The sequence below is a fragment of the Macaca mulatta genome, chromosome 15, assembly GCF_049350105.2.
Source record: "Macaca mulatta isolate MMU2019108-1 chromosome 15, T2T-MMU8v2.0, whole genome shotgun sequence".
NCBI lineage: Eukaryota > Metazoa > Chordata > Mammalia > Primates > Cercopithecidae > Macaca > Macaca mulatta.
Window position 1 is genome coordinate 81,653,376 of NC_133420.1, and position 25,964 is coordinate 81,679,339.

Genomic DNA, 25,964 nt, shown 5'->3' on the forward strand with positions numbered 1-25,964 from the left:
AAAAAGAACAAAAGCATATCCTGTGCAACAGTGGGAATGGAGCTGGAAGTCATTGTGCTAAGCAAATTAATACAGAAACAGAAAACAAAATACCTCAAGTTCTCACTTAAAAGTGGGAGATAAACATTGGGTATACACAAACACAAAGATGGAAACAATAAGCACGGGGGATTCCAAAAGTGGGGAAAAGGCGGGAGAAAGGGTTGAAAAACTATGTATAAGGTACTGTTTGCTACTTGGGTGATGAGATTATTAGAAACTCAAAGTTCAGAATCATGCAATGCATTCATTTAGCAAACCTACACACGTGCCCCCTGAATCTAAAATAAAATAAAGACAGGATTTTGAATGTTCTTACCACAAATAAGTAATAAATGTTTGAGGTGACAAATATGATAATTATCCTGATTTAATTATTACCCAAGGTACACATGCATTGAAACATTCTATTTTACCCCCTACACATGTAAAATTATGTATCAATTACAATTTTTTTAAAGAGAAAAAAATAACAACTCTTCTGCCCATGTATCTCATGAACTCTTCTGAACATAGGCCAATAAATGGCTCTCTCAAATGTTTTCTGGTACCTTTTGTTTGGTTTTACAGTTATTTGAGATTATTAAGTAAGCCTTTCTCATTGTGGCTACAAATTTATTAGAGTAATTTTCACTTTCCACCCTCTAAATCCAAGGGTCATTTGTGCTACTGGGAAGAATCCTGCATAATTTGGAGAAGAAATTAAAATAGGCAAACCTTTCAATAGATGAGTAAGGGCTATTGTTGAAGAGTGAAATTCACTTTTTCCGCTGTCCCATATTCTGAAACACACGACAACTTTCACTCATAGCAGCCATAGCCCCAAACTCATTTCATAATCTCCCAGGATATAAATGTTACCCACAGAGGATTGTTTTGTTGTTGTTGAGTTTACCGTTGAGTTTTGAGAATTGTTTATTTTAGATATGAATCCTTCGTCAGTTATGTGATTTGCAAATGATTTTCCCCATTCTGTAGCTTGTCTATTCCCAGGGCAAAAGTTTTTAATTTTGATGAACTAAAACTTACCAATTTTTCTTTTTTGCATCACACTTCTGGTGTCACGGCTAGAAATTCTTCACCAAATCTGAGGTCCTGAAGATTTTCTCTCATGTTATATTCTACATTTTACATTTAAATGTTGACCCATTTTGATGTAATTTTGTCTGAATATGTGATGTGTGAGGTTTAGGTCAAGATTTTTTTCTTTAACCCAAGATGCCCAACTACTTCAGGACCATTTGTCAAAAAGGCGATTATGCCTCTATTGAATTGCTTTTGAACCTTTGTCTCAAATCAGTTGGACATATTTGCTTTAGTGTATTTCTTGGTTCCCTATTCTGTTCCATTGATTTATTTGTCCAGCCCTCTGCCTCCTAGCACCACACACTCCTGATTAGTGTAGCTATTTAAAACATCTTGAAACTGGGTAAAGTGATGTCTCCACTATTATGCTTCTTAGTTTTTTTTTTCTCTCTTCTAGTTTCTCTGAGTTCCCATATACATTTTAGAAAATTTTTCTGTTTCCTAAATCTCTTGCTGTGATGTTGATAGGAATTGTGTTAAATCTTTATAAAAATTTGCAGACATCTGGCATCTTTAACATAAGTATCCTAACTCATGCTCTCACTATGTCTCCTAATTTATTAGATCTTTTTGATTTCTTTCACTAGTGTTTTATAATTTTCATCTACAAGTACTACGCACGTTTTGTCAGATTTTTAACTTATTTCTCTGTTTCAGGAAATCGTAAATTGTACTGTATTTTTAATTTCTGTTTCCACATTTTTTTTACTAGTTTACTGGGGTATAGAAACACAATTTTTCTATGTTGATTTTGTATCTTGAGATCTTGCTGAACTCATTAATTCTGTAAAGTTTTTGTTTTCGTTGTGTTTTGAGTAGTTTTCTTTTTCCTTTCCAATCTGGATGCCTTTTATTTCCTTTTCTTGCCTTACTAGGCTGGCTAGAATTTCCCACGTTATGTTGAGTGAAAGTGGTGAGAGCTGAAATCTTTGCCTTGTTCCTGATTATAGGCGCAAGTGTTCGGTCTTCATCATTACGTACAATGTTAGCTGTAGGCTTTTAAAAGATTGCTTTATCAAATTGAGAAGTCCCTATTTCTAGTTTTCTGAGTTTGTTTTTTTATTTTATTTTATTTTATTTTTGAGAGGGAGTCTCACTCTGTCGCCCAGGCTGGAGTGCAATGGCTTGATCTCGGTTCACTGCAAGCTCCGCCTCCCGGATTTAGGCTATTCTCCTGCCTCAGCCTCCCGATAGCTGGAACTACAGGCGCCCGCCACCATGTCCGGCTAATTTTTTGTATTTTTAGTAGAGATTGGGTTTCACCGTGTTAGCCAAGACGGTCTCAATCTCCTTACCTCATGATCCGCCCACCTAGGCCTCCCAAAGTGCTGGGATTACAGGCATGAGTCACTGTGCCCGGCTCTGAGTTTTTTTTTAAATAAATGAGTGCCAATTTTTGTCACATGCTTTTTCTATATCAAATTTTATGATCGCATGTTATTTTTAGCCTGTTAATATGGTGGTTTACACTGACTGATTTCTGAATATTGAACCAGCCCTGATTGTGTATCTTTTGACCAATATCCCTCATGAACACAGACGTAAAACTTCTAAACAGATTTTTGGCAACTTCTATTTGTTTTCTATTTTTGCAGTCAGAAAGTACCACAAACTTAGTGGCTTAAATTAGATAAAATGTATTATCTTACATTTCTAGATGTCCAAAATCAGTTTCACTGGAGTAAAGTCAAGGTGCTGACAGGACTGAGCTTTTCCCAAGGTTATAGGAAGAATCTGTTTCCCTGCCTTTTCTGGTCTCCAAGGGCCATCCACATTCTTTGGCTCATAGCCCTTTCCTCCATATTTTAAGTCAGTAGTGTAGCATCTTCAAATTTCTCTTTCTACCTCTCTGGTAGAATTACTCTCTCTGACTCTTCCTGCCTCCCTCTCATAAGAACACTTGCAGTTTCATCAGGCTCACATCAGTAATCCAAGATAATCTTCCCACTCAAGATCCTTGACTTAATCATATTTGCAAATTTCCTTTTGACATATAAGGTAACACATTTACAGGTTTCAGGGATTAAGGAGCGAACATCTTCAGGGGCCATTTCTCAGTCTACCACATTTTCCTTTTTTTGTACACTGTCTTTGTTTAGTCTTGGTATCAAAGTCATACTATAGAGTATCATTTTTATCTTTGTAACAAAATTTTGCTGTAATAAAGTATTACATTTTAAGTTTTGTAATTTTTTATTACTCGTGCTTTCCTGTGAGTTGGGAATATTGTGATGAATGCTTAGTATGGTAATGTTTTAATTGCATCCTTTGGGCATATATTGTCATCACATAATAAACACAATGCTTCGCCATCTAATTCAATAACAAAATCCGCACTTCATTGTGCCTTAAGTGTGTGACATTTGATGGTCATTTCTTTTTTCTTTTCTTGTTTTGACATGAAAAGTATGTGCTGGTTTTTTTGTTTGTTTGTTTTAAATTACAGTAAGGCAGTATTTGTGTCACCTAAAATTCTGTCAAGTTGTAACTGTGTCATTGTGATTTGTAGTATTCCAAGCAGTAGTGCAAAGTTATGAGAGAAGCACAGTCTCTTCCGTAACTACTCAGCTACACTCATGTAGTGTGAAAGCAGCCATAAGTAATACAGAAATGAATGAGCACCACCGTGTTCCAATAAAACTTTATTGAAGGACACCAAAATTTGAATTTTATATAATTTTCACATGCTACAAAATATTATTCTCCTTTTGATTTTTTTAAAACCATTTAATAAGGCAAAAATCATTCTTAGCTTGTGGGCCATACAAAACAGGTAGCAGGCCAGATTCGCCCTGCAGGCTATAATCTGCCAACCCTTGTTTTAATCTCATGGGACCTACATACTAAAGAGGGGAAAAAAGAAAATAAACAAGAAAACAAATACATGAACAGATAGATAATTTTGTGCTATGAGGAAATAAAATAGTAAGCTGGTCAGAGAATGTGTCTCTGAGGGACCAGGGAAGCTGGACCTGAATGATGAGAAGGAGCCAGCCATGAGGAAAGTTGAGTGCAGAGTATTCTAGAAAGAGAGAAGACCAAGGGCAAATGTGGGAGGCAGGCACCAGTTTGGTGAATTAGAGGAACCGAAAAGGGTATGGCAGGAACACGGTGAAGAGGTGAAATGAGGTGGGAATGTTCAGGAATCTAAGCAAGAATGACATCATAGTTAAGAATGTAACTTTAATCAGTTGACCACAGTAGTAGTTCTGTTAATTAGAGCCTAATTTTATACACTGGGTTTGTGGTCCCCTGTGAATTTATATGATTACACAACATATACTATTGTGAATTTGAGAGAAGAAAATGTTTTTATTTTTGCCAAATAGTTGTACAAATACAGAGTATCTCCTACATAAACCGGCACATCAATGAGAACAGATTCAATTGGACCACACAATTTATTTCAATAAATGCTCAAGTTATGATGCTTCATTTTATATTTGCTCGTAATACAAATCTGTTGCTCCCTGGACCACTTATGGCCATCTGTAGCAGTTTTATGTAAAAAATCCAGTTTCTTTATGAAACTTAAAACATTAAATCCTTAGTTGATACTTTTTCTTCCTATGCTCAGACCAATTTGTGTGCCAAGCCTGTTCAGTTTCTTTTAATGCACTAGAAGGAAAATCATTTTTAAGTTTGCATTGATTTGTGGCAATATTTGTATTCAACAATCAAATGCTACACTATTTCCTTTTAAATGGCTATGCACTTAATTAGTTTCACTTGTTCAGCAATTAATTATTTTCAGAGACTACTTATTTTTGTATTGAACCTAAGTATTGATAGTTGGAGCAGATACTGTATCGGGATTGCAATGCACATATTCCAATCACACCACATAAAAAGTTTTCACATTTGTAATAAAGCTCTCCATTTTAATATCATCTAATATCTTTCATAATTGTGAAATATCCTTCAACTAGTTTCTTTTTTTCATTTATTTTTTCCAGTACTGCTTCTAGTAAATATGAGGCAAAAGGAAGCTGTAAAAGAAACACAAAAAAGATTATTAAAACTCTATATTTTCTTCAGTTCAAAAACATACTAAATATCATTAAACCATTAGAAGTTAGAGGTCTGCAACTTTGCAGCCATAATGGTACCCTACTGGATCTCTTTTCTACTGATCTTGCTGGTTAGTGTGGGTAATTTTGTCTTTTCTAATAAAAATGATAAAAGAGCAGAAGTAAAATGAAAAAAGATAAACGCCTTATTGAACAATTCATGGTTTACTGACCATGTTAATGATGTAATCTGCAATACAAGCAGCTAAGCCATTTATCTTCAATCAGCTGATCAATAGCAGGTTACAGTCATCTCTAGGGCACACAGGCCCATAGAAGTAGTACTGTATGTTCATCACTCATAAAAGAATGAGAGAGAACCATCAATTCACATGTCTGTGTTAGAGCCGAACATCTCAAGAATTGTAGAGTAAAAACTTCAGAGGAAAAAATGGCAAAAGTATACCCATTGATTAAGTTGTTATAGAAAAGTTGTTTGGCATATCAAAGTGTAATACACATGTTGCAAACTGCTGAGTTTATGAAATGTAGACTACATTTTCAAATTTCATAATTTATATTACTTTTCTGGTCAAGTTTTATTGTTCCCTCTGCTTCACTGAGTTGCCTGTAGAACTCCAACTCATCCAATACAGTTATACAGTTATTGGTGGTAAGTAAAAGACAATCTGAAATGCAGCCCCAGTTACTTCTGAATCCTAGAAATTTCTCTTGTCCTTATTCTCAGCTACCTAGCCTCACATAAGAGGTCTGTCATAATTAAGAAGCTTGTTAAGTCATTTCTTGGACTTGTCCTTTAGATCAACCAGGGATAGACTACTTCTGTTTGCCTGAATATATTAATGGGAATGCTTAGTATGCCCAGCCTCCTTCCCTGCAGGGCAGTAGCATCAGGCCCATTTTTGTGCTAGGATGGACCACTGACAGCATCACTGTCGGCATCTGACCCAGGATGGCCTGACAGCCTTTGTCTGGGTCCTCAGCTATGCTCCCCTAAGGTGTCTATAATTAAACCAATCAGAATGGCTCTTTGCTAAATTTGGACTGGTAAAAAGAGAAAAGATTGGCTGTGATAGTAGAACTAAAGAACAGACAGGCGCAAACAAATAGACCACATCAGCCATGAAGGAGAAATAGAGACCACAGCTGATCCAGAAAACTGCCTCAGGCCCAAAGAACATTCTAGTCTAGTCCCTTCTTATGTTTATAGTAATCTGCCTGCTCCTTAAGGTAGCCTGAGTCTGTGTCTGTTCCCCAGAAACACAGGAGCTTCACATATTTGTCTTACTTGAAACTTACCACTGAAGAAAGTATAAGATACCAAAAGACCAGATTTCTTCAGTTTTAAGATACAGATGAATAGAAGACATACACATTGACTTTACAACAGCTTTTCTAGGGGGAAAAAATCTACAACATCAAACACACACATATTGCATACGCATCCCAATTTCAGGAAAGTGAAGAAGTGGGAAAAGAATATCTTAGAAATAAGAAAAAAGAATCCTCCAGCTCTCTTCTGGAGGATAATGATAAAAGCAGTATGTTTTAATTTTGATACACTGCTCTTCTTGGATGTAAAAAAGAGTTACATTGGACAAAGATGCCAGTTTACAAATAAAAATTTAAACCTTGAGAGCATTAATATTAGGTGTGAAAGAAATGCACAAAAAAATGAGAAGACTACTGGGCAACTTTCATTTAAATGATGTCACTCAGTACTACGTGCATTCCTATCTAAAAGGAAGATACAAGATGGTGGTAATTTCCCATCCCTTACTGGAAGAAACAAGGCAGAAGTGAGTGTTTCATTTTCTAAAATTGTTCTCTAATCAAATAAATTTGGGAAACAAACCAAACTTCTAAACAGTTCCTTTAGTTCAGGACCTGTTAAGAGTGTTTAAGAGGCTAAGAGGCACTGTGTTTCTCCAAGAGGGCAATATAATATCCTATTTCTAAATTCATTTGTCCATCCTTTTCTTATGGTCTCTTTATCAGGCTGAAATATTGGTCCATGAAACACAGTTTGGGGAACATGCTGGTTATATCATTTCCTACGTAATAATGTCACAGATCTTTCACCAGTCCACAATGTGTTGGCATTAATCATATAGTTTGCAAACTTTGTTTTCAAGTTTAAATCTTAATCTACTCTTATTATCTTGAGAGCTGAACAATTTTAAACATGGACATTACCTTTAAAAAGTCAAGCTCAAATAACTCTTCCAGAAAGCCTCCAATGTGGAATGGGAAGTCCATTTACGAATTTATTACCAACTCCCTTTATTCTCTTGCTCTGGCTTCCAATAAAACTAAAAGCCTCAAAGTTAAACACAACTGTATGCCAATCCTGTTTTATTGATTATAAGCTTCCTTTAAGCTTTTTATAGAGGCTAACACATTTTGGATTTCAAAAAGAAGTCAACCCTTAAATCAAAATGCATAGTATGTGTACAACTACCACTTTTGCGGGAACCTATCTGTCTATAATAGTTCAGAAGAATCATATTATTTGTCATTACATAATTTTGGACAAAATTTCATATATCTTACCAGTGTGAGATTTAAAATTTTTAATTCAATTTTTCTACTTTTCCTTTCTATGACCCAATTGAAAATATTTTCCTCTAAACCCAGTGTTCACTCTATTTGCTGTTTATACTTTATGGTTTATTGTTAACTGTAAATTTGGCTTTCACAGAGGTCTTTCAAAACTTATTTTTTAAATACATAAGGCTCAGTCATAAGTAAGTTAATTTTATAACAGAAAATATGATAAAATAGTTAATAATCGAAACAAATTTAGAGGAAGACTAAGAAAAAGTCAGAACTACAAAACATTTCATAAAATATACTTACTGTTTTCAAATAAATACAACAATTTAAAGTAACTATCAATTTAAAAAATTTAAGTAGCTGTCCCTGCCTGCTTTACAAATAGTTCTTGCTTTATGGAATAGATTCAATATGTAATCAAATAATGAATGCACTAACAACTTTGGTTTTAAAAATAACTTCTCTCACCAAGTTTATACTATTCATTTATTTAGCAAACATTTTTCACAGATTGTACACAAAACAATTCTGCTTAGTCTACAATGAATTACCAAAAGATTTTGTTTATAAAAATGGCTAATAGTGGAATTTTCAAGTTAGCTATTTTGGTTAATTGAGAGTTATTACTTATATCATTCTACTTCTCAAACATCATAAATTATAGTGAACTGGAAAGTCAGATGGAACATAATTTAATCTTCAGTGATTCAAGAAAGCTCTTCAAAATCTTACAGTACCACATGAACATCAATTCTCAGCATGTAGCTCTATGCTTTAGAGTTAGGACTGAAACTGTACTTAAAATACAACATGCCTTGGAAAGCACTTTAAAAATTCACATGGTCTGCTTGTTTGTTTGCCATATTTTTTTAAGTGCAAAATGTTTTAAAAATACTAAGAACAAGAGAACCAAACCTTCTTCTACTTTGAAGTCCAGATTAAATGCATATTTGTTTCATACAAGGAGTTTGTAGTTAATTATATTATCTTTATATGCATTCTAGAAGGGGCTATGTCTCCCTTAGAAATCTCTGAGGGACAGACAGGCACGGCTGCCTTTTTACTAACAGGATTTTAGAGTTGGATAGAAGTGGCAATCTGACTGACCACAGCAAAGATCTTCTTGCACCCTATCAAATACATCTGAAACAACAAACCAACATTATGCTGCTGTGGGTTTCATCTCAGATGATATTTGCCAGGGATTACAAAGTCCAGAAAACCTGCATGATTTCTTTTTCTCTCTTGGATAAAAAAGGAGAAACGATACTCCTGGGCATATCAGTGCAGAGTTACACATGCTTGAACTCTTCAGCATAAAGAGAAAAATGGACAGGTGAAGATTTCATACTGAGTGAAATTTCTTGGCATAGAAATTTAACTGGGATATCTGAGAAAGTTTGCCTTAGTCTATAGGTAGTCTTAAGGCAGATCTTCCTAGTCATTCTGGCTGTTTCTGCTGCAAAGAGTGATTTCCATTATAGGAGGGATCTCCCCTGATTTCACCCAGATTTTTAGCTTCTCTGACATATAAACACCTACAGAAGTTTACCTTTAGGAACTGGTATGCAACTACCACAATCTTAAATTTATTACTCACACTTACAAATTGTGGCTTCCTTTAGAGGTGACATATAAATGATATAAATGATGACTGCAGATGCTTGAGAACTAAGAAAAATAGCAAAGCTTAAAGTCCATGATTGCTAAACATAAAAGTAACTTATTATATCAGCATTAATGGGAATATGCTCTTAATATGAAATTGAAATTCCTTTGTATTGAAAGAAAAATGGAAATAAAGATAACTTTTAAGTATAAAGGGTACAATTAACAATTTGGCCATTTTTATTCTTGTTTTCTGTTTGAAAACTATGACCAGAAAGATATTTCTTATAAGATAAAACTTTACTTTTATCTAGAGTCATATTGAAAGTGAAGAATATAAAATTTCATGAATTATATCTGCTCTTAAAATCTGATTTAATGAGATCTTAGTAAGAAAGGATACTGTAGGTTTATTATAAAATTAAAGGTGCAACATTTGGTATATGCATTTATTTACATATATACAAGCACACACACATATCTGAGTGGTTAGCATCCACTCTATTATCCTGTAGTTAAAGACTGAACTTGTTAAAATAATCAAGAAGGCCATCAGAAAGAACAATGTATTTATAATTTAAATTTGGCACTGAATTTTGAGTCATGTCTCCTAAATGGTTGTTTCTATTTCTGCTGCATATCCTAATAGATATAAAGACCTCTTGGAGTTCTGCTAAAAATGGACACAGAGAAGGCTATGCCTGCTTCTTTCAAACTCTGTTGAAGGCTATAGTTTTTCTCTCTTTAATTTTGAACCTTACTCTAGAAGTTGTAAGACAGAATGAAGAAAAAAGCCTCAAGGAGTGCTTCCATAACACTTAATAAAGCAAATGGGTGATCTACTCTATTTATAAAGTCCTTGGGGTTAGGGAGATGCTTGGTAAGATACTTCAGGATTTAGTAAAATGAACTGCCAGCAAGTTCTTTAGGGCTATGGTAAGTTATGTAAGATAGAAGAGAAATTTAAGTTAGCTATAGACTTTCCTTCAAACCCAGAAGCACCTCTAGGCTGTGATTAGGCCTCTTGTCTGGTGCCTGTGTGACACTATAATTCTCGTCCCCAAAACTTGCCTAGATAGAGATAACCCCTTGTCACTGGTTCCTCAGCAGCTGGGAGGTTTCTTCCCCTCCCTCATTTTCCACTCCTATCAAGTCACTTTTCCCAACTGATAACCAATATTCACACAGATCAGAGACTACTGCTGTGCCCTTACCTTTAAGATAATGCTTTGGGCAATGATACCAGCACAAAAAGCTCCCTTGGACATCAGTTTGGACCCCTATGAATTGTTTGGACATTGGTCTTACACAAAGCCTGACACATTACTACTTTACCCTACCTTCTCCAATCCCCTGCAAGACCTTTTTGAAGTCCTAGTTGTCTTCTCACAAAACCAGCACACATAATGACAAATACATCTTAATACTGGTATTCGGACTATCCTAATATGACTGACTTTCTTCTCAAACGCCAGAAACTGTGTAGTATATATACTTTAAGGGGATATGTCCATTCCTTGTATGCTCCTTCATGACTAGGTGAGATATTCACGCTAGAGATAATGCTTTAATGCTTTAAGAGTCTACAGTCCACTATAACAAGGAGTCCTTTTTATGTAGACATTAAAGAAATAATTTGGGGTCTCAATAGGACTAGGTGTGAATACCAATGTTTATCACATGGATATGAACTCCGAGTTCAGGAAAAGAAAGCTTAACTGATATAAAAAGTATTTAGCAGGTAGACCCTTGTTATTAACTAAATGCTTGTGTTCCCCCAAAATTTTTATGTTGAAATCCTAAACCCCAACGTGATGGTATTAAGAGGTAAAGGCTTTGGGAGGTAATTAGGTCATGAGGATGGAAGCATCCTGAATGGGATTAGTGCCCTTATAAAAAGAGATAGGAGAGCTTACTCTCTCTCTTGCTGTCTCTGCTATGTGAGAATACAATGAGAAGACCACGATCTACAAAACAGAAAGAATGCTCCTACGGCTAATGCCTGATGTTGGACTTCCCAGACCCCAGAAATGTGAAAAATAAATGTTTCCCAGTCTATAGTATTCTGGAATAACAGCCTGAAATGACTAAGAGAACACTTAATAGTACAGATAGGAAAAATGTTGATTTAAATATGTCGCTCCAGATTAAAATGATTAAAAATGTTAAATTAAAATGATTAAAATGATTTAAATGATTAAAAATGATTAAAATGATTAAAAATGTTAAAATATGATTAAAAATGTTGATTTAAATATGTCGCTCCAGAATCGGGATGAATGTGAATAGTGAATTATACATCCTCAATGAAAGCACTCAACAAATACAGTTATGCATCACTGAGCAATAGGGACTCATTTTGAGAAATACATTGGTAGGCAATTTTGTCATTGTCCAAACCTAGATGGTATAGCCTGTTGCACACCTAGACAATATGCTGTGGCCTACTGCTCTTAGGCTAGAAACCTGTGACTGCATGTTACTGTACTAAATACTGTAGGCAAATGTAATACAATCATAAGTATTAGTATATCTAAACATAGGAAAGGCATAGTAAAAATATGGTATAGAAGATTTTATAAAATGGTACCCCTGAATAGGATGCTTACCGTGAATGGAGCCTGTGGGACTAGAAGTTGCTCTGGGCAAGTCAGTGAGTGAGTTGTGAGTAAATGTGAAGGCCTAGGACATTACTGTACACTACTGTAGATTTTATAAACCCTGTATACATGGGCTTCACTAAATGTATTAAAAAACCTTTCTCTGGCCGGGCGCGGTGGCTTACGCCTGTAATCCCAGCACTTTGGGAGGCCGAGGCGGGCGGATCACAAGGTCAGGAGATCGAGACCACGGTGAAACCCCGTCTCTACTAAAAATACAAAAAATCAGCCGGGCGCGGTTGTGGGCGCCTGTAGTCCCAGCTACTCGGGAGGCTGAGGCAGGAGAATGGCGTGAACCCGGGAGGCGGAGCTTGCAGTGAGCCGAGATGGCGCCACTGCACTCCAGCCTGGGCGACAGAGCGAGACTCCGTCTCAAAAAAAAAAACAAAAAACAAAAAACAAAAAACAAAAAAACCTTTCTCTTTCTTCAATAATAAATTAACCTTAGCTTACTGTAACTTTACTTTGTAAGCTTCAATTTTTGACTCTTGTAAGAACACTTAGCTTAAAACACAAACATACCATACAGTTGTACAAAAACATTTTTATATCCTTATTCTGTAAGGATATAAATAATTATCTATTTTTATTTTTTATTTTTAAAGTTTGATTTAAAGAATAAGACACAAACACACACATTATTACCCTGGGCCTACATAGGGTCAGCGTCATCACTATCCCTGTCTTCCACCTCCACATCTTGTCCCACTGGAAGGTCTTCAGGGACAGTAACACACACAGAGCTGTCACCTCCTATGTTAACAATGCCTTCTCCTGGAATACCTCCTGAAGGACCTGCCTTAGGCTGTTTTACAGTTAAGCTTTTTTTTTTTTTTTTTTTTTTTTTTTAAATAAGTAGAAGAGTACACTCTAAAATAATGATAAAATGCATGGCATAGTAGGCTGGGCACAGTGGCTCACATCTGTAATCCCAGCACTTTGGGAGGCTGAGGCAAGCAGATCACCTGAGCTCAGGAGTTGGAGACCCGCCTGGGAAACATGGCAAAACCCAATCTCTACAAAATATTAAAAAAATTAGCCAGGCATAGTGGCATGCGCCTGTAGTCCCAGCTACTCAGGAGGCTGAGGCAGAACTGCTTGAGCCCGGCAGGCGGAGGTTTTGGTGAGTCAAGATTGTGCCATTGCACTCCAACCTGGGAGACAGAGCGAGACTCTGACCCTCCCTCCAAAAAAAAAATATATGGCATAGTAAATACACAAACTAGTTATAGACTTTTATTATCATTATTGAGTATTATGTGCAGTACATAATTGTATATGCTATATTTTTCTATGGGTGGCAGCATAGCAGGTTTGTTTACACCAGCATCACTACAAACAAGAGTAATGTGCTACCACCTTAGGATGGTTACAGTGCCACTTGGTAATAAGAATTTTTCAGCTCCATTATATCCTTAGCAAACTCATGCAGGAACAGAAAACCAAATACTGCCTGTTCTCACTTATAAGTGGGAGCTAAATGATGAGAATATATGGACACAAAGAAGGGGAACAACAGACCCTGGGGCCTATTTGAGGGTAGAAGGTGGGAGGAGGGAAAGGATCAGAAAAAATAACTATTGGGTACTAGGCTTAGTACCTGCTTGATGAAATAATCTATACAACAAACCCCCATGACATGAGTTTACGTATATAACAACCTGCACATGTAGTCCTGAACCTAAAATAAAAGTTAATAAAAAAAGAATTTTTCAGCTTCATTATCATCTTATGGGGACACCATTGTATAGTGTGGTCTATCATTGGCCAAAATGTCCTCATGCATTGCATGACTGTATTTACTCTACAGTAGGCAATGGGCTAGGCATCTTCTGGGGAGACTAGTAGCAAATCTAGCAAAAAAATATGCTTTTAAAATAAATTTAAAATAATTAAACATAAGAAATCACTAGCATTCTAAGTTTGAGTTATTTTCCATATATTTTCCCTAGGCCTCGAACTGTTACTATCCTTTTCAAGGGTGACAAAACACTTTTACAAGGGATAATGCATTTTGGCATTCATTATTTTATCACTCCAAGTCTGTCAGGTGGTATTTTTTCTATCTTATAGTTGAAGATATTGAGTTAAAGAGGCTTTAGTTACTTGCCTTGAGCTAACTTCTTCATATACTAGCGTGAGACAGAACGCAACCCCAGGTCTTCCGACTATAAGCCATTGTAAGTTTACTGTGCAGAGAGAGTTCTGGTCAATATAAGGAGAAACTGAATGAATCTCAGGCACGTGATGCTGAAAATGGATTTCTTCAGCAGTTACTGAGTTTCCTATTATTCCACAAGGCAGAGCTCATGCTCTGGAAGAGTGGTTGGCTTAGACATTTTACAATGCAAACATTTTAAGTATGGGGTTTTGATTTTATTACACATTGTGCTTCATGTATCTTGTTCTATTTTCTGCAGTCAAGGAAAAATCTAGTTCTAAATCTAGATGAAAAACGTTCTTGCTAATATCTCTCGAAAGTTACAAAAAACAGAATAGGTGACATTGGATGGGCTTTTCAAGGTGCAAGAATATGAGTGATTTTAATGCTTCTCTGGGTAATCCATATTTTTAGGGCACAATTTACTGACTTTTTGTTTTCCCTTAGCATGGTATAGGAGGTAAAAGATAACTCACTGTGCTCTCAAGGAACTTGTCTATCTAGAAGACAAAACTGTCCCATACTATATTTGACTATACCAATTTGGCTCTTATATTAATAAGCGTTTCCTAATGTTTTAGAAATCATAATGAAAATGAATATTACCTGTGTCCCCACATATACTGACTATAAATCCTAGTTTAGATTTTTTAAATTGTTTTATGTTATAGAAATGACAAACATTTTATCATTTGAATCATTTTTAAGTCACTTACTCAGTGGCATTAATTACATTCATGTTGTTGTGTAACCATCACCACCTCTGTCTCTAGGACTTTTTCATCTTTCCAAACTGAAATTCCACATATATTAAACAATAATTCCCCTTGTTCCACCAGCCCTTGACAGCCACCACTCTACTTTCTGTCTCTATGAACTTGACTAATCTCAAACAAGTGGAATCAGAGTATTTGTCCTTTTGTGTCTGACTTATTTCACTTAGCATAATGTCTTCAAGGTTCATCCCTATTGTAGCATGTTTCAGTACTTATGCCTTTTTAAGGCTGAATAATAAATTGTACACATAAACCACATTTTATTTATCCATTCATTTATCAGTGGGCATTTGGATCATTTCCATCATTTGGCTATTTTGAACAATGCTGTTATGAGCATTGGTGTACAAGTATCTGTTTGAGTTCCTGCTTTCAATTCTTTTGGAGATATACCCCAAGGCAGAATTACTGGATAATACAGTAACTCTATACTTAATGTGTGGAGGAACTGCCATAGCGTTTTCCACAATAACAGCACCCTTTTACATTATCATTAGCAACATACAAGTGTACAATTTTCTCTGCATCCTAACACTTATTAATTTCCTACTTTAGAGTTTAAGTCTTTTAAAGACATGAATTGTCCCATTTGTTTCCCATGCTGACTAGCACTTTTACATACTATCAGCACTTGATAAAAGTTTGTTAAATAAATAGTATTACTAACTTCAAATATATACAGCAATTGAATTAGCTGTTAATAAAGAACTTCCAGGCAGAAATCTTTTTATATTTGGTTGAGACTTAATTTTAGAATACTGATTATAAACTTCTTTGTTTTCCTATAGCACAAGAATATATATTAGAGGAGATAAAACTACACGAAAACGATAAAATGAGAAAAAAAGAAAAAGGAGTTACATGAAAAAACTGATAGTGTAGATTCAAATAAATTTAATTATTTTATTAAAAGGGTCCTTTTAACTTTAATCACATTCTAGTGATACGAAAGTAAGCTTACCTTGTTAAATAAAAAAAAAAAAAAAAACAGCAAGGCTGTGAGTAGAGGATTTTAAACCCTCGCTACTTCATCTAAATGTGAGGAATTAATTCTGTGTGGGTTACTGAGTGTGTAGGCTTATATGGATGAGACAGACTGAGTGTGTGAGTATGTCAGTTTGTGAATGCGTTTGTTGTAAGTGCAACACAGGAAACGACCACAGAGTAAATGGCTTCAGAGCTGCAAGGAGAAACTTTCAGTTAACCTTCAGGCTAGTAGTATATTCTATTTACAAAAGCCAGGGAGATTTATAAAACCCTTCCCACTGCCACACTGCAAGGCATTCTGTAGAAGGTAAGCATATTTTGCAGAGAGGACACTGGGGAAAGTTAGCCGTTTTAAATTTCAGCATTTGCAAGATCTGAAGTAACTAATAGGAATAGGGATACTTAAAGGTAAAGAAAAGCCACTGATCAATGTCTGTGCTTTAAATTCTCCAAAACTGAAAGCAAAAAGACAGAATTTTTGATATAGTTCCAATAGAATAAAATGATCTATACAAAGTGGACTAAAATGGACAAAATGAAACCTAAAAAAGGATTAGCAAATAACAAAGAATAAAGCTACACACCATAACATCAAGGACACATTTTCTAGCCATTCGTATCTAAGGGTATTTATAGAAATCTTAGTAAAGACCCACAATCTGGTTATAACTACGTATTATTTGTTTTATACATATATACATATTTAAATATATCTACCCATAATTCTACTCAAGTTAACTACCTATTAAATTTCATAGTTTATACATTTTAACTATTTATTGTCCTCCATCCCCAGAAGTGTAAATTCTATAAGAGTAGTGAATTTTTATCTCTTTTATTCACTGCCATATTCTCCAAACCTGAAATAATACCTGGCATGTAGAAGGTACTCATTCACATATTTTTTAATGATTCCAGAGCACAGGCTCAGCTTAATTTCCACTAATTATCTTCATTGCCTTTATAAAGTCACAAGAACAAGGGACTGTTTTAGGTATTATAAAGGCCTAAAAATAACCTTTATTATAATTTTAATTTGGGGGATCAGAATGGGCAGAACAGATAAACACTGTCTTGTAGTGGGCAAAGTTTAAAAAACTGACTCCTTGTTTGGATATGTGAACAGGTAAGACCAATTAGAGTATAAAGGTGGGACATCTCCTTATGTGCCAACTGAAAAGAAACTACTGAGTTTGAAATAAAATCGTTTATATCATTTACTCATATTTACAGCCACTAGACAGAATTCAAGTTCAAATGCATTTAAAGAAATCTCTGCTAATGGTGGGGGGCACAACACTTGTGAAATAAGCAATTTATTAAATTTACTTTTAAATGTATTATTTTTTCTTTTTGTAATATTTTCCATTATCAAGGAGTTAACTGTTTTAAGTGGAGATATAATTCACATAGCAAAACTCACTATTTTAAAGTGTATAAATCATTGATTTTTAGTACATTCGCAAAATTGTGTAGCCATCACTAGTAATTCCAGAGCATTTTCATCATCCTCAGAGAAATTCTATCCATAAGCAGCCATTCTCTATATCCCCCCAGCCTCGGCAACCACAAACATACTGTCTATAAATTTGCCTATTTTTACATTTTGTATGAATGGAATCATACAATATGTAACATTTTATGCCTGGCTTTACTTCTTTTGTTTAACTAAAACTGCTTTACCTCTTTTGTTCCCTAAACCTCTAAAGATATTATCATCTTTCTCTCCTCCTATAGTATATTAAACTCACCATCTTTTGGTTCCTATCCAGACCCCTTCATCTAATCTCATTACTGCTATCTAGCCACTCATTATAATGTAGATCACGTCTGTCTCCTGCCTTTCTATTACTATGGCCAGGCCATATCCAGACTCTCACTGCCCCTTACCTAGAACACCTTTTTGCTCCCAGTCTCCTCTCTCCAACCATCCTACAATGTTGCTCTTAAGCATCTTTCTAAAGCACAACTCTGATGACATCCCTACCCTGCTCAAAAGCTTTTATAATTTGGTCTCAGCCTACGTTGCCTATTTCTATCTTTTCTCCCACTCCCTAAACTACAGACAAACTAATTTTGGTGGTTTCTCCCATCCTACTTTAATTATCAATTTGCTTGTTTGTCTCTGCCATAAATTATGTTTTAAAAAATATATCAATGTGAAAAGAGAGATTTATACAAATAAAAATGTTCAAAGAAATTAAAGGCAGCTATGCCATAGAAAGATAAAAGTAGACTTAGTATGATTTTTTTAGTGTGGTTCTGATTACTAGAAATCTCTGGGGACAAATGTAAGGTGCAGAGAAATGTCAAATATAAAAAGTTACCAATAGCATCACAACTACTTGAAAGAATGACATATATTTGGGTTCTGTATCAAATATATATAAGTTAAAATTTTAGACCTTTTAGTTCTCATGCACTTGTAGCTAACAACAGCAGTAGGTATCATATCATTATTAGTTCCACACTACCACATGGAAGAACAGCTTTTTATTTTGTGGTGAATATTTTATCAATATGACATTCCATCAAACAAAAGCAGAAAAAAATTATTTTTTTAACAGAAAGCAATTCTCTGGCCCAATCAAACAAAAGACAAAAATCACAGGGCCAGATTCGCCCTCATAATCTCAGGATTCGATCACATACAGCGCCCAACACACAGACAGGACATAAAAGAGAGGTTTTCCAATAATTTTGTCAAAATAGTTGAATAACAAAACATCAATATTGGACTAATTAGTATTTTTTAGAAAATGTCTTCAGTTATCCACAATGTGAAGATGATGTAAGCTCATAGGAGCTATAAGCCATAAACTAAACAAAACGTATGAATGAACATAATTACACTTTTGCCCACACAATCCTGTGAGTGTAACTCAGACTCTAAAAAAAACTGGTGGGCAAAGAAAACCTTTTCTAAAATTCAGGACAAATATAATTGCTCAGATTGAGAGAGAAGAAAAGTAGGCTAAAAAAAAGATGTATTCTATTTTATAGATTTTTCTCTTGGGTGTAATTATAAAGCGACACTCAAGTGCAACCAATGAAGTACCTGTTTTTTCTCTCACAAAATTCAAAGACATCAGCAAAACCACCTATGTTGGTAATAAAAATAAAAAGTCTTTGACTTTTTAAATGTTATCATACTGTCATAGTGGAATAAAATTAGCTTGAAAAATGATCTAAAGGCACATGATGCAGTTCATTATGTATAACAGCAAGAGCAGCGGTTTCCCAGTGTTCATAAAGACTGCTCCATTAAATTTACCTCCAGTCAATAATTAGGAGTCCACAAATAAACCTGGGCAATTAAATCAATACTGCCTGGCAATTATATTCCAGAGTCCAGGCTCAGTGGCACAAAAAGGCACTATATCAAGCTGCAATATTAAGCAGTCTGATGCCATTTTCAACAGGATTTTTTTATACTTACTGGACAGAATAAGCATACATTCAGCTAATGTAGAATGTATGTATATACCTCTCCATGTGTTAACCAAAAACACTCAGGTCCAGTGTCAGTACAGTTTTAGCAAAATTTAACAAAGCTTTACATGTATAGATTTATTATTTTTATAGTCATACTTGATGATAAAATTTCTAATTCAAATAAATACAGGCCACATTTACGAAGTGAACATTTTAAAAATTCATTTAAAAGTTTATTTTTATCATTTTCCAGTTGAAAAGAAAAACCTCATTACAATCATTATTGAATTCTTTGGTGTGCCAGCCACTGAGCTAGGTTCTGGGAGTACCACACGATTAAGAAACGGCCTCTGTTCTCAAAAGCAAGTAGTCAGTGTATAAGGCCTTGCCTAGCACCTGCACATCTATACTTACACAACTTTAAGCAAATGATTTTTAATCACCTACTGTTATTAAAGTGATTCCAGACAACGTCTCAATAATATATCAAACTGATACTAACATGAATAGTTTATATACTATTTACTTATTCTTGACTTTACCAAAAGCACAGAAACTGATACTTGTTAATATAAATGTAAAATAATTGCATTTAATATCAGTTTCTATTTTTAATCTTTACACAGAAACATTTAAAATGACTTTTCTAAAATCACAGGACAATTTTGGGGGTACTTTGACAAATATGTTTTGGCTTTTATTTATTCCAGTCCATTTAAAAAATAAACAATTAGGTTGAGCCAAAAGAACTATAATGAAAAAGTTTTAGAATACATTACATGCTGTCAGTGATGTCAAAACAAAAGCTGGCTATGACTAGAAAAGCAGGGCTCTCACCTGCCAATAAACTGCCCTTGATCACTTACAAGAGGGGCGCATCCCAGTAGACTATATGTGTATTAAAAAAATACTTGAAAGGGAAGAAAAAGTATCACACAGGTCACAGCAGCAGTCTCAATAGACCCCTCAGGGATTTCAACTCGTCTTGGCCTTGTCATCCTCTATGCAGCTTTCCACTCGGCCCAGAAAATGTCGATAGGAAAATGTTTGAGGGGCCTCTGGTGGAAATTTTTTCATTCTTTCTGCATTGACAGGATGCCAAATCAATATTTACTTCCCACTAACAAGCTGCTCGAGGTCTCAGTAGAAAATATTGTAGAGAATGCGGGAAGACACAGTAATAAACAGCTGTCTGGCTGTGAGGAAAACATGAATTGACTGGAAACAGGTCCATAGTAAAAGGTCACTGAAACCCATGAACTCCTCAGGTGTCCATATCAACTACTAACTTTAAAGACACATAATAAAGTATCTCTTTTCCTAAGAGGTCTGAGAGAATGGATCCTTTTCAGTCTAGCAAGCACAGAGGCTGACTCAATAATTTAATTAATGCATTTGCTAAGACCCATGTTGGCTCTATCCCAAGGCATTTGTTTCATTTGTTAAGTCCAAAAGCACAAATAGAGGGTTAACTTTCCTTTCTACCTACTGGAATACTTCTTTACCTAACAGAAGTAAATAATGGGGTAGTGTTTACAGAAAGTTAGACATCTGGTGAAAATGTAAGGCTTGGAATTCTTACTTAGAAGTTTAATATATGAAACAGAAAAATGAAACACCTGTCCTTCAAGAAGTTTCTGAATGTACAACATCCATTCCTTGTCATTTTCAGCATCAATTTTTGTTTTTTCAATTTCCTAAAGAAAAGAAATAGAAACACTGGTGTTAATTAAATTTATATGAACTTGTTTATACTATTAGATACTTAATAAATCTAGAGTAATATCAGTAGAATTACATTCAACAAAGAACAGTCTGTCATCTCAAAGTAGTAATATTTAAATCCGTGCTCTTTAAAATTTAATTTATAGATACATACTATGGAAGATATAGCTATATTTATATATTTCACGGTAATTCAGAAATATTTAATTTCTACCTTCACAGTGGAGCTCAAACTAGGGGCTAATATGGGGGTGAAAGCAATTAAAGTGAAAAATAAGATGGAGTTATACAAAAGAATCATTTACAGGTGACCCTCGTGAGATAACACAAAACTTAATATTCCAAAATCTGACTTGTCAGCAGATAACTAAGGAGGAATTGTTATCATTACAAACAGAACAGAACATGGCATGACTCTGGTATATTTAAATGCTTGTTGATTCAAACTATCCAATAATCTACTGATAGGCAAAGAACACTCCAACTTAAAGTTCTGTAGGTCACAAAGTATTTTCAGCCCATCAATTATCATGATAGAATATTTCTGGAATTGAAATGTATTCACATGTACAGTTGATGATTCACTTGAAATTGTAATTCAGTTTACAAAAAAAAAAAAAAAAAGACTTTCCAAGAAGGGAACGGTGTGAGAAACTATTATTTGTTGAAATTTACTGTTTGGCAGGCATCATGCTAGGCACTTCAGATAGGCCATCACAGTTTCTGATGTGAATTTACTACAGTTCGATATAATGTAAAGAACATAAATCAGGTGATCTGGGCTCTGCTTGGGCAAATCCTTGGACCTCTGGAAGATGTCAGGGTCAGTCTATAATGCAATCTAGTAAATATATCAAAATGTACCTATCCCTCTTAGAACAGTGTGTTTATATCTCTTTCAGGAGGGACTTGATTTAAGAGTGTGTGACATGCATGTTACAATGCTGTGTACTCTGTCTTCAGACTCCACCTGCCCAGAGGCAGAGGTGCCATTTATTCACAGACGTGTACCATCTAGTCTTTGGGGCTATCAAGAGAGATCCTTTTCTAATTCACATACTCAAAGAGGACAACTTTCCTAATCTGTTCATTCAAAGAGGGTTTTTTTTGCTAATTTCTTAGCCCAGAGAATGCATCATTTTAGAGATTACTTGGTCTTGAAAACCTGGTGGCTCTGTGTTCCAGAATATGTACATGTGTTAGCATCACTGCATGTATGTGTAAACACATACATGCAAACAGCCATACTCACATGAGACACTGTGCTAAATCTGTGTGTTTTAAAATTTCTAGGCAACAATAGAGGCCTTACCCTTAAATTTTTGTTAGGTTTCTCATCAATCAACATATTTTAATTAAACGCCTATAATAAGGCTTAGTTAACACCTTTGCCAGAAATAATATTACTCCCATGTGTCTTATATTTGGTACTATATGTGATATTGTTCTTGTACTTCAAAGTTTAGCATTTGATAGAAAGTTGCAGACATTTTTGCATAGCTGCTGAATGCAGAAACTGGTAATTCACCCATTGGATGAAAATAATACCTGTAGTATTCCTTTTAACTATTATCTAAGGATTCTTGGTAGTTCAAAAATCTTTACATTGTAGATTTGCTCTATTCCAGAAGATCTTTCAGAAGCTGATGAGGGGCCCAGAGGATGATCTCATACAGATACCCAAGTCTATCATTGAACAAATATTTGTTGAGAAGCTGCTAGTGCCATCATCTTTTAGCATTCCAAAGGATCAAAATCTAATATTCATGAATTAAAGCTCAGAGCCATAGTACGATAGGAATGAGCACCCTACACATGTTTCACAAAAGACTGTGCGGTATGAGATTCTGCTGTTTATGAGGCAGTGACTATGTCAAAAATGCAGTGTCTTTCCCAGGAGGTGTGAAATGCTATTAAAGAGTATACCTGTATGCATATAAATTCACTCAGACAGAAGTATTTTACCCAATTATAAGCAATAAATATTTTTCAACAATATATTTTCAAAGCATATATTGGTGAACAACAATTTTGAATTTAGCTATGAAAGCCAATAGATTTGGCACTTTTTAAAAAATCTCGCAAGGAGAAAAAAACTTCAAATCAGTGGAGACTCAGCTTAACTAAATCCATTTAAGCTAGCTTAATTAAGTATACTGGTTTACATGATATGTAATACGATTAAATTAAAGAAAATGGAGGATAAGAAAGAATAAATGAATTGAATAACAAGTAATTTGAAAGGTTATAAGTACTAGCTTATTTCTATATTATACAGTTAAATTTCTTTAAAGGCTTTTTGAGTTGGTTAATACTTGATGTGTATCTTTCATTGGCACTTTAACAATCTTACCATCATTAATACTATCTTAAAGATGAAATTCTAAGAGTTATAAAATGAATAAGAATATGTACTTAAGTCCAATGTGTAATAAACCCTTTACTAATAAATATTTAAATTATCTCACCACTTCATCTTCTGTGTCTAATATTTCCTCTAAATCTGACCGTGAAATGTTCAGGATAGAAGCTGCCAAAGTCTGGGCTTTATGGGTTGAGGTTTTACAGGCGTCCCTGTTTTTCTTCATTTTTTTAAGCTCTCTTATTTGTCGCCTTACCACGTGGACATCATTTTGTAACTCTTTGGCCAAAGCCTGTAACATATTGGAAAGAAATTGAGCTTATATGAAAGTCATAATGAAGACAAAGCAGTAATAACATAAAAATGTGAAGATACTAACACATCATTTTTTTTTTTTACTAGTATTACTCTGGTTTTAATTATTCTGGAATACAGTGGATTGCTCTTTACCTATCGTCAGCATGCAATAAAAGTTCTCTTCAATGAATACTTAACCAATTTGCTGGATTAAGCAAAGGTCCCCCATCCCTCTTTCAGATGCACCAACTGATATCTTGCTTGGTGAATGCTTACAGCAGGCAGGCTATTTTTAATCAGCACCAACCACTTCCACTAGTCGACCTAACACTAAGAATCAGGTTCTATTTATTCCTCAACATGCATATATTATTTTTAACAGGTCAGTTGCATAATTCATTTAATGGTTACATAAACCAATGAAAGATTAGTGCAGAAAGAACTGTTTCTATTTTATCTATACTAGATTACAAATGCTTTGGAAAAAGTTGAGAAAGACAAATTGGGTCAAAGTTCAGTTACATGTGGTAAATTATGTGTGGGCAAGACAACAATAAAGGACTGAAGAAAAATCATTAAAAAATCAAGGATTGCTTCACAAGCTTTTCAGTTGCCTCTTTGAGAAATCAGTAAAAGCTAGCCCATACCACACCTATGTGTGGGTAACAAAAAGTTACTCCTTAATCTGGTTGGACAGAGGGCCTCAGTACATGGCTTTGTGAGCTGAGAGCAGATTAGTTAGATGTTTGGGCTGTTTCCAATCTTTTGTTAGCACAAGCAATATTACAATAAATAATGGTGCTCAGATATTAATTTTGCATCTCCAGGATATATGGCTAGAATTGAAACTGCTGGATCAAAGGGTGTGTAGAACTATAATTTTGACAGCTGTTACTTAATTCTATCCCTGTGCTCCATCCAAGATAGTACTAATATATATCTCCACAAAGAATGTATAAAAGTATCTGTTTCTCTATACGAATAGCAAAATACCAATATGTTATTTCAGAGTAGCTTGTGTTTTCACTGCATTTTAAAGTTTCATTTCTCTCATTATAAACAAAATTGAGCATCAGTCTTAAGAAATCATTATATTTTATTTGTCATTTTTTGGTTTTTCTTAGGGATTTACAGGAGTTCTTCATGTATTAGGGAAATTATACTTGCCTATTGTATGTATTTCAATTATTTCATTATTTGTTCTTTTGACAGTACTGTTTGATGTCAAAGAAAAATAATTTTAATTTTGTATGTACTCAAATTAATGAATCTTTTCCTTTCTCACTTTTGAATTTAGTGGGATACTTTAAAAAGCATTCTCCACAATGAGGTACATAAAAAATACTTTCAAACCACAATTTTTTTTGCTACTTTTTTATTTTTCAGTTAAATTTTTTTATCCATTTGTAATCATTTAGAAGATCATTACATAAAATCATACTCACTTGTCCCATCACCACTTAGCAAATAGTCCATCTTTCTCCAAGTGATTTCATAAATGTTTATGTCAGTGTCTGAACTTTCTATTCTGTTCCATCTCGTTTTATTCATTAAGTTTTATATTTGAGTATATTTTAACTAATGAGGCTTTATAACAAATTTTAACATTGACTAAAGCTATCTCTCTCTTATTACCCTACTTTATCAGATTTTTATTGGTGTTTCTGCTTGTTTAGTTTTTCATATGAATTTCACATTCAGCTTGTGTAGATTCTCTGCCCCTTAAAAATATCTTACTGTGGTAATTTTATTTCAATCATGTTAAATTTTATTTGGATCATGTTGACACTTTGGAATGCTGAGTCTTCCTAATCAAAGAACATGGTATTCCTTTCCATTTGTTTAGGTCTTTATCTGTGTTTCAAAGGACTGTTTTGAAGTTTTCTCTTTATAGATCTAGTTTATTTCTGGACATTTTATTTTACATATATTTTCTTATTTTTATAGGAGTTTTTCAGTTGATTACTGTTTCTAGGAATTCAAATAATTAACTGTAAAGACTGATAACTTTATCTCCTTTTTTAAATCTTTATACCTCTAATCTACTTTTCCTTTCTTATATATAATACCTCTCAGTTTGATCATGTGTTGTCTTCCTAATTTCTTTACTTGTCCATCATGTTTTCTTATAGTTGACTGAACTTTAAGAGGACTAATCTGAATTTGTTGTCAGTTTCTATATATTTATTTACTTAGGGTTAATTATTTGAGCTTTATTATTTTCCTTTGATTATGTCATTT

At 34.5% G+C, this 25,964-nt stretch overlaps 1 protein-coding gene across 8 annotated transcripts in view; it reads right to left on the reverse strand.

Moving 5' to 3' along the window:
• Window positions 1-3,752: 3,752 nt before the first annotated feature.
• Window positions 3,753-25,964, reverse strand: part of CNTLN (centlein) — a 367,082-nt gene continuing 344,870 nt past the window's right edge. For all 8 annotated transcript variants that reach the window (XM_077966047.1, XM_028835147.2, XM_015117646.3 and 5 more), the window contains 3 exons: window positions 23,533-23,718; window positions 20,959-21,036; window positions 3,753-5,114 (listed from right to left, as the gene is read on the reverse strand). In XM_077966047.1, coding sequence (XP_077822173.1) covers window positions 5,013-5,114; window positions 20,959-21,036; window positions 23,533-23,718 — 366 coding nt within the window. In that variant the 3' untranslated portion in view covers window positions 3,753-5,012. The remainder of the gene's footprint in view (window positions 5,115-20,958; window positions 21,037-23,532; window positions 23,719-25,964) is intronic.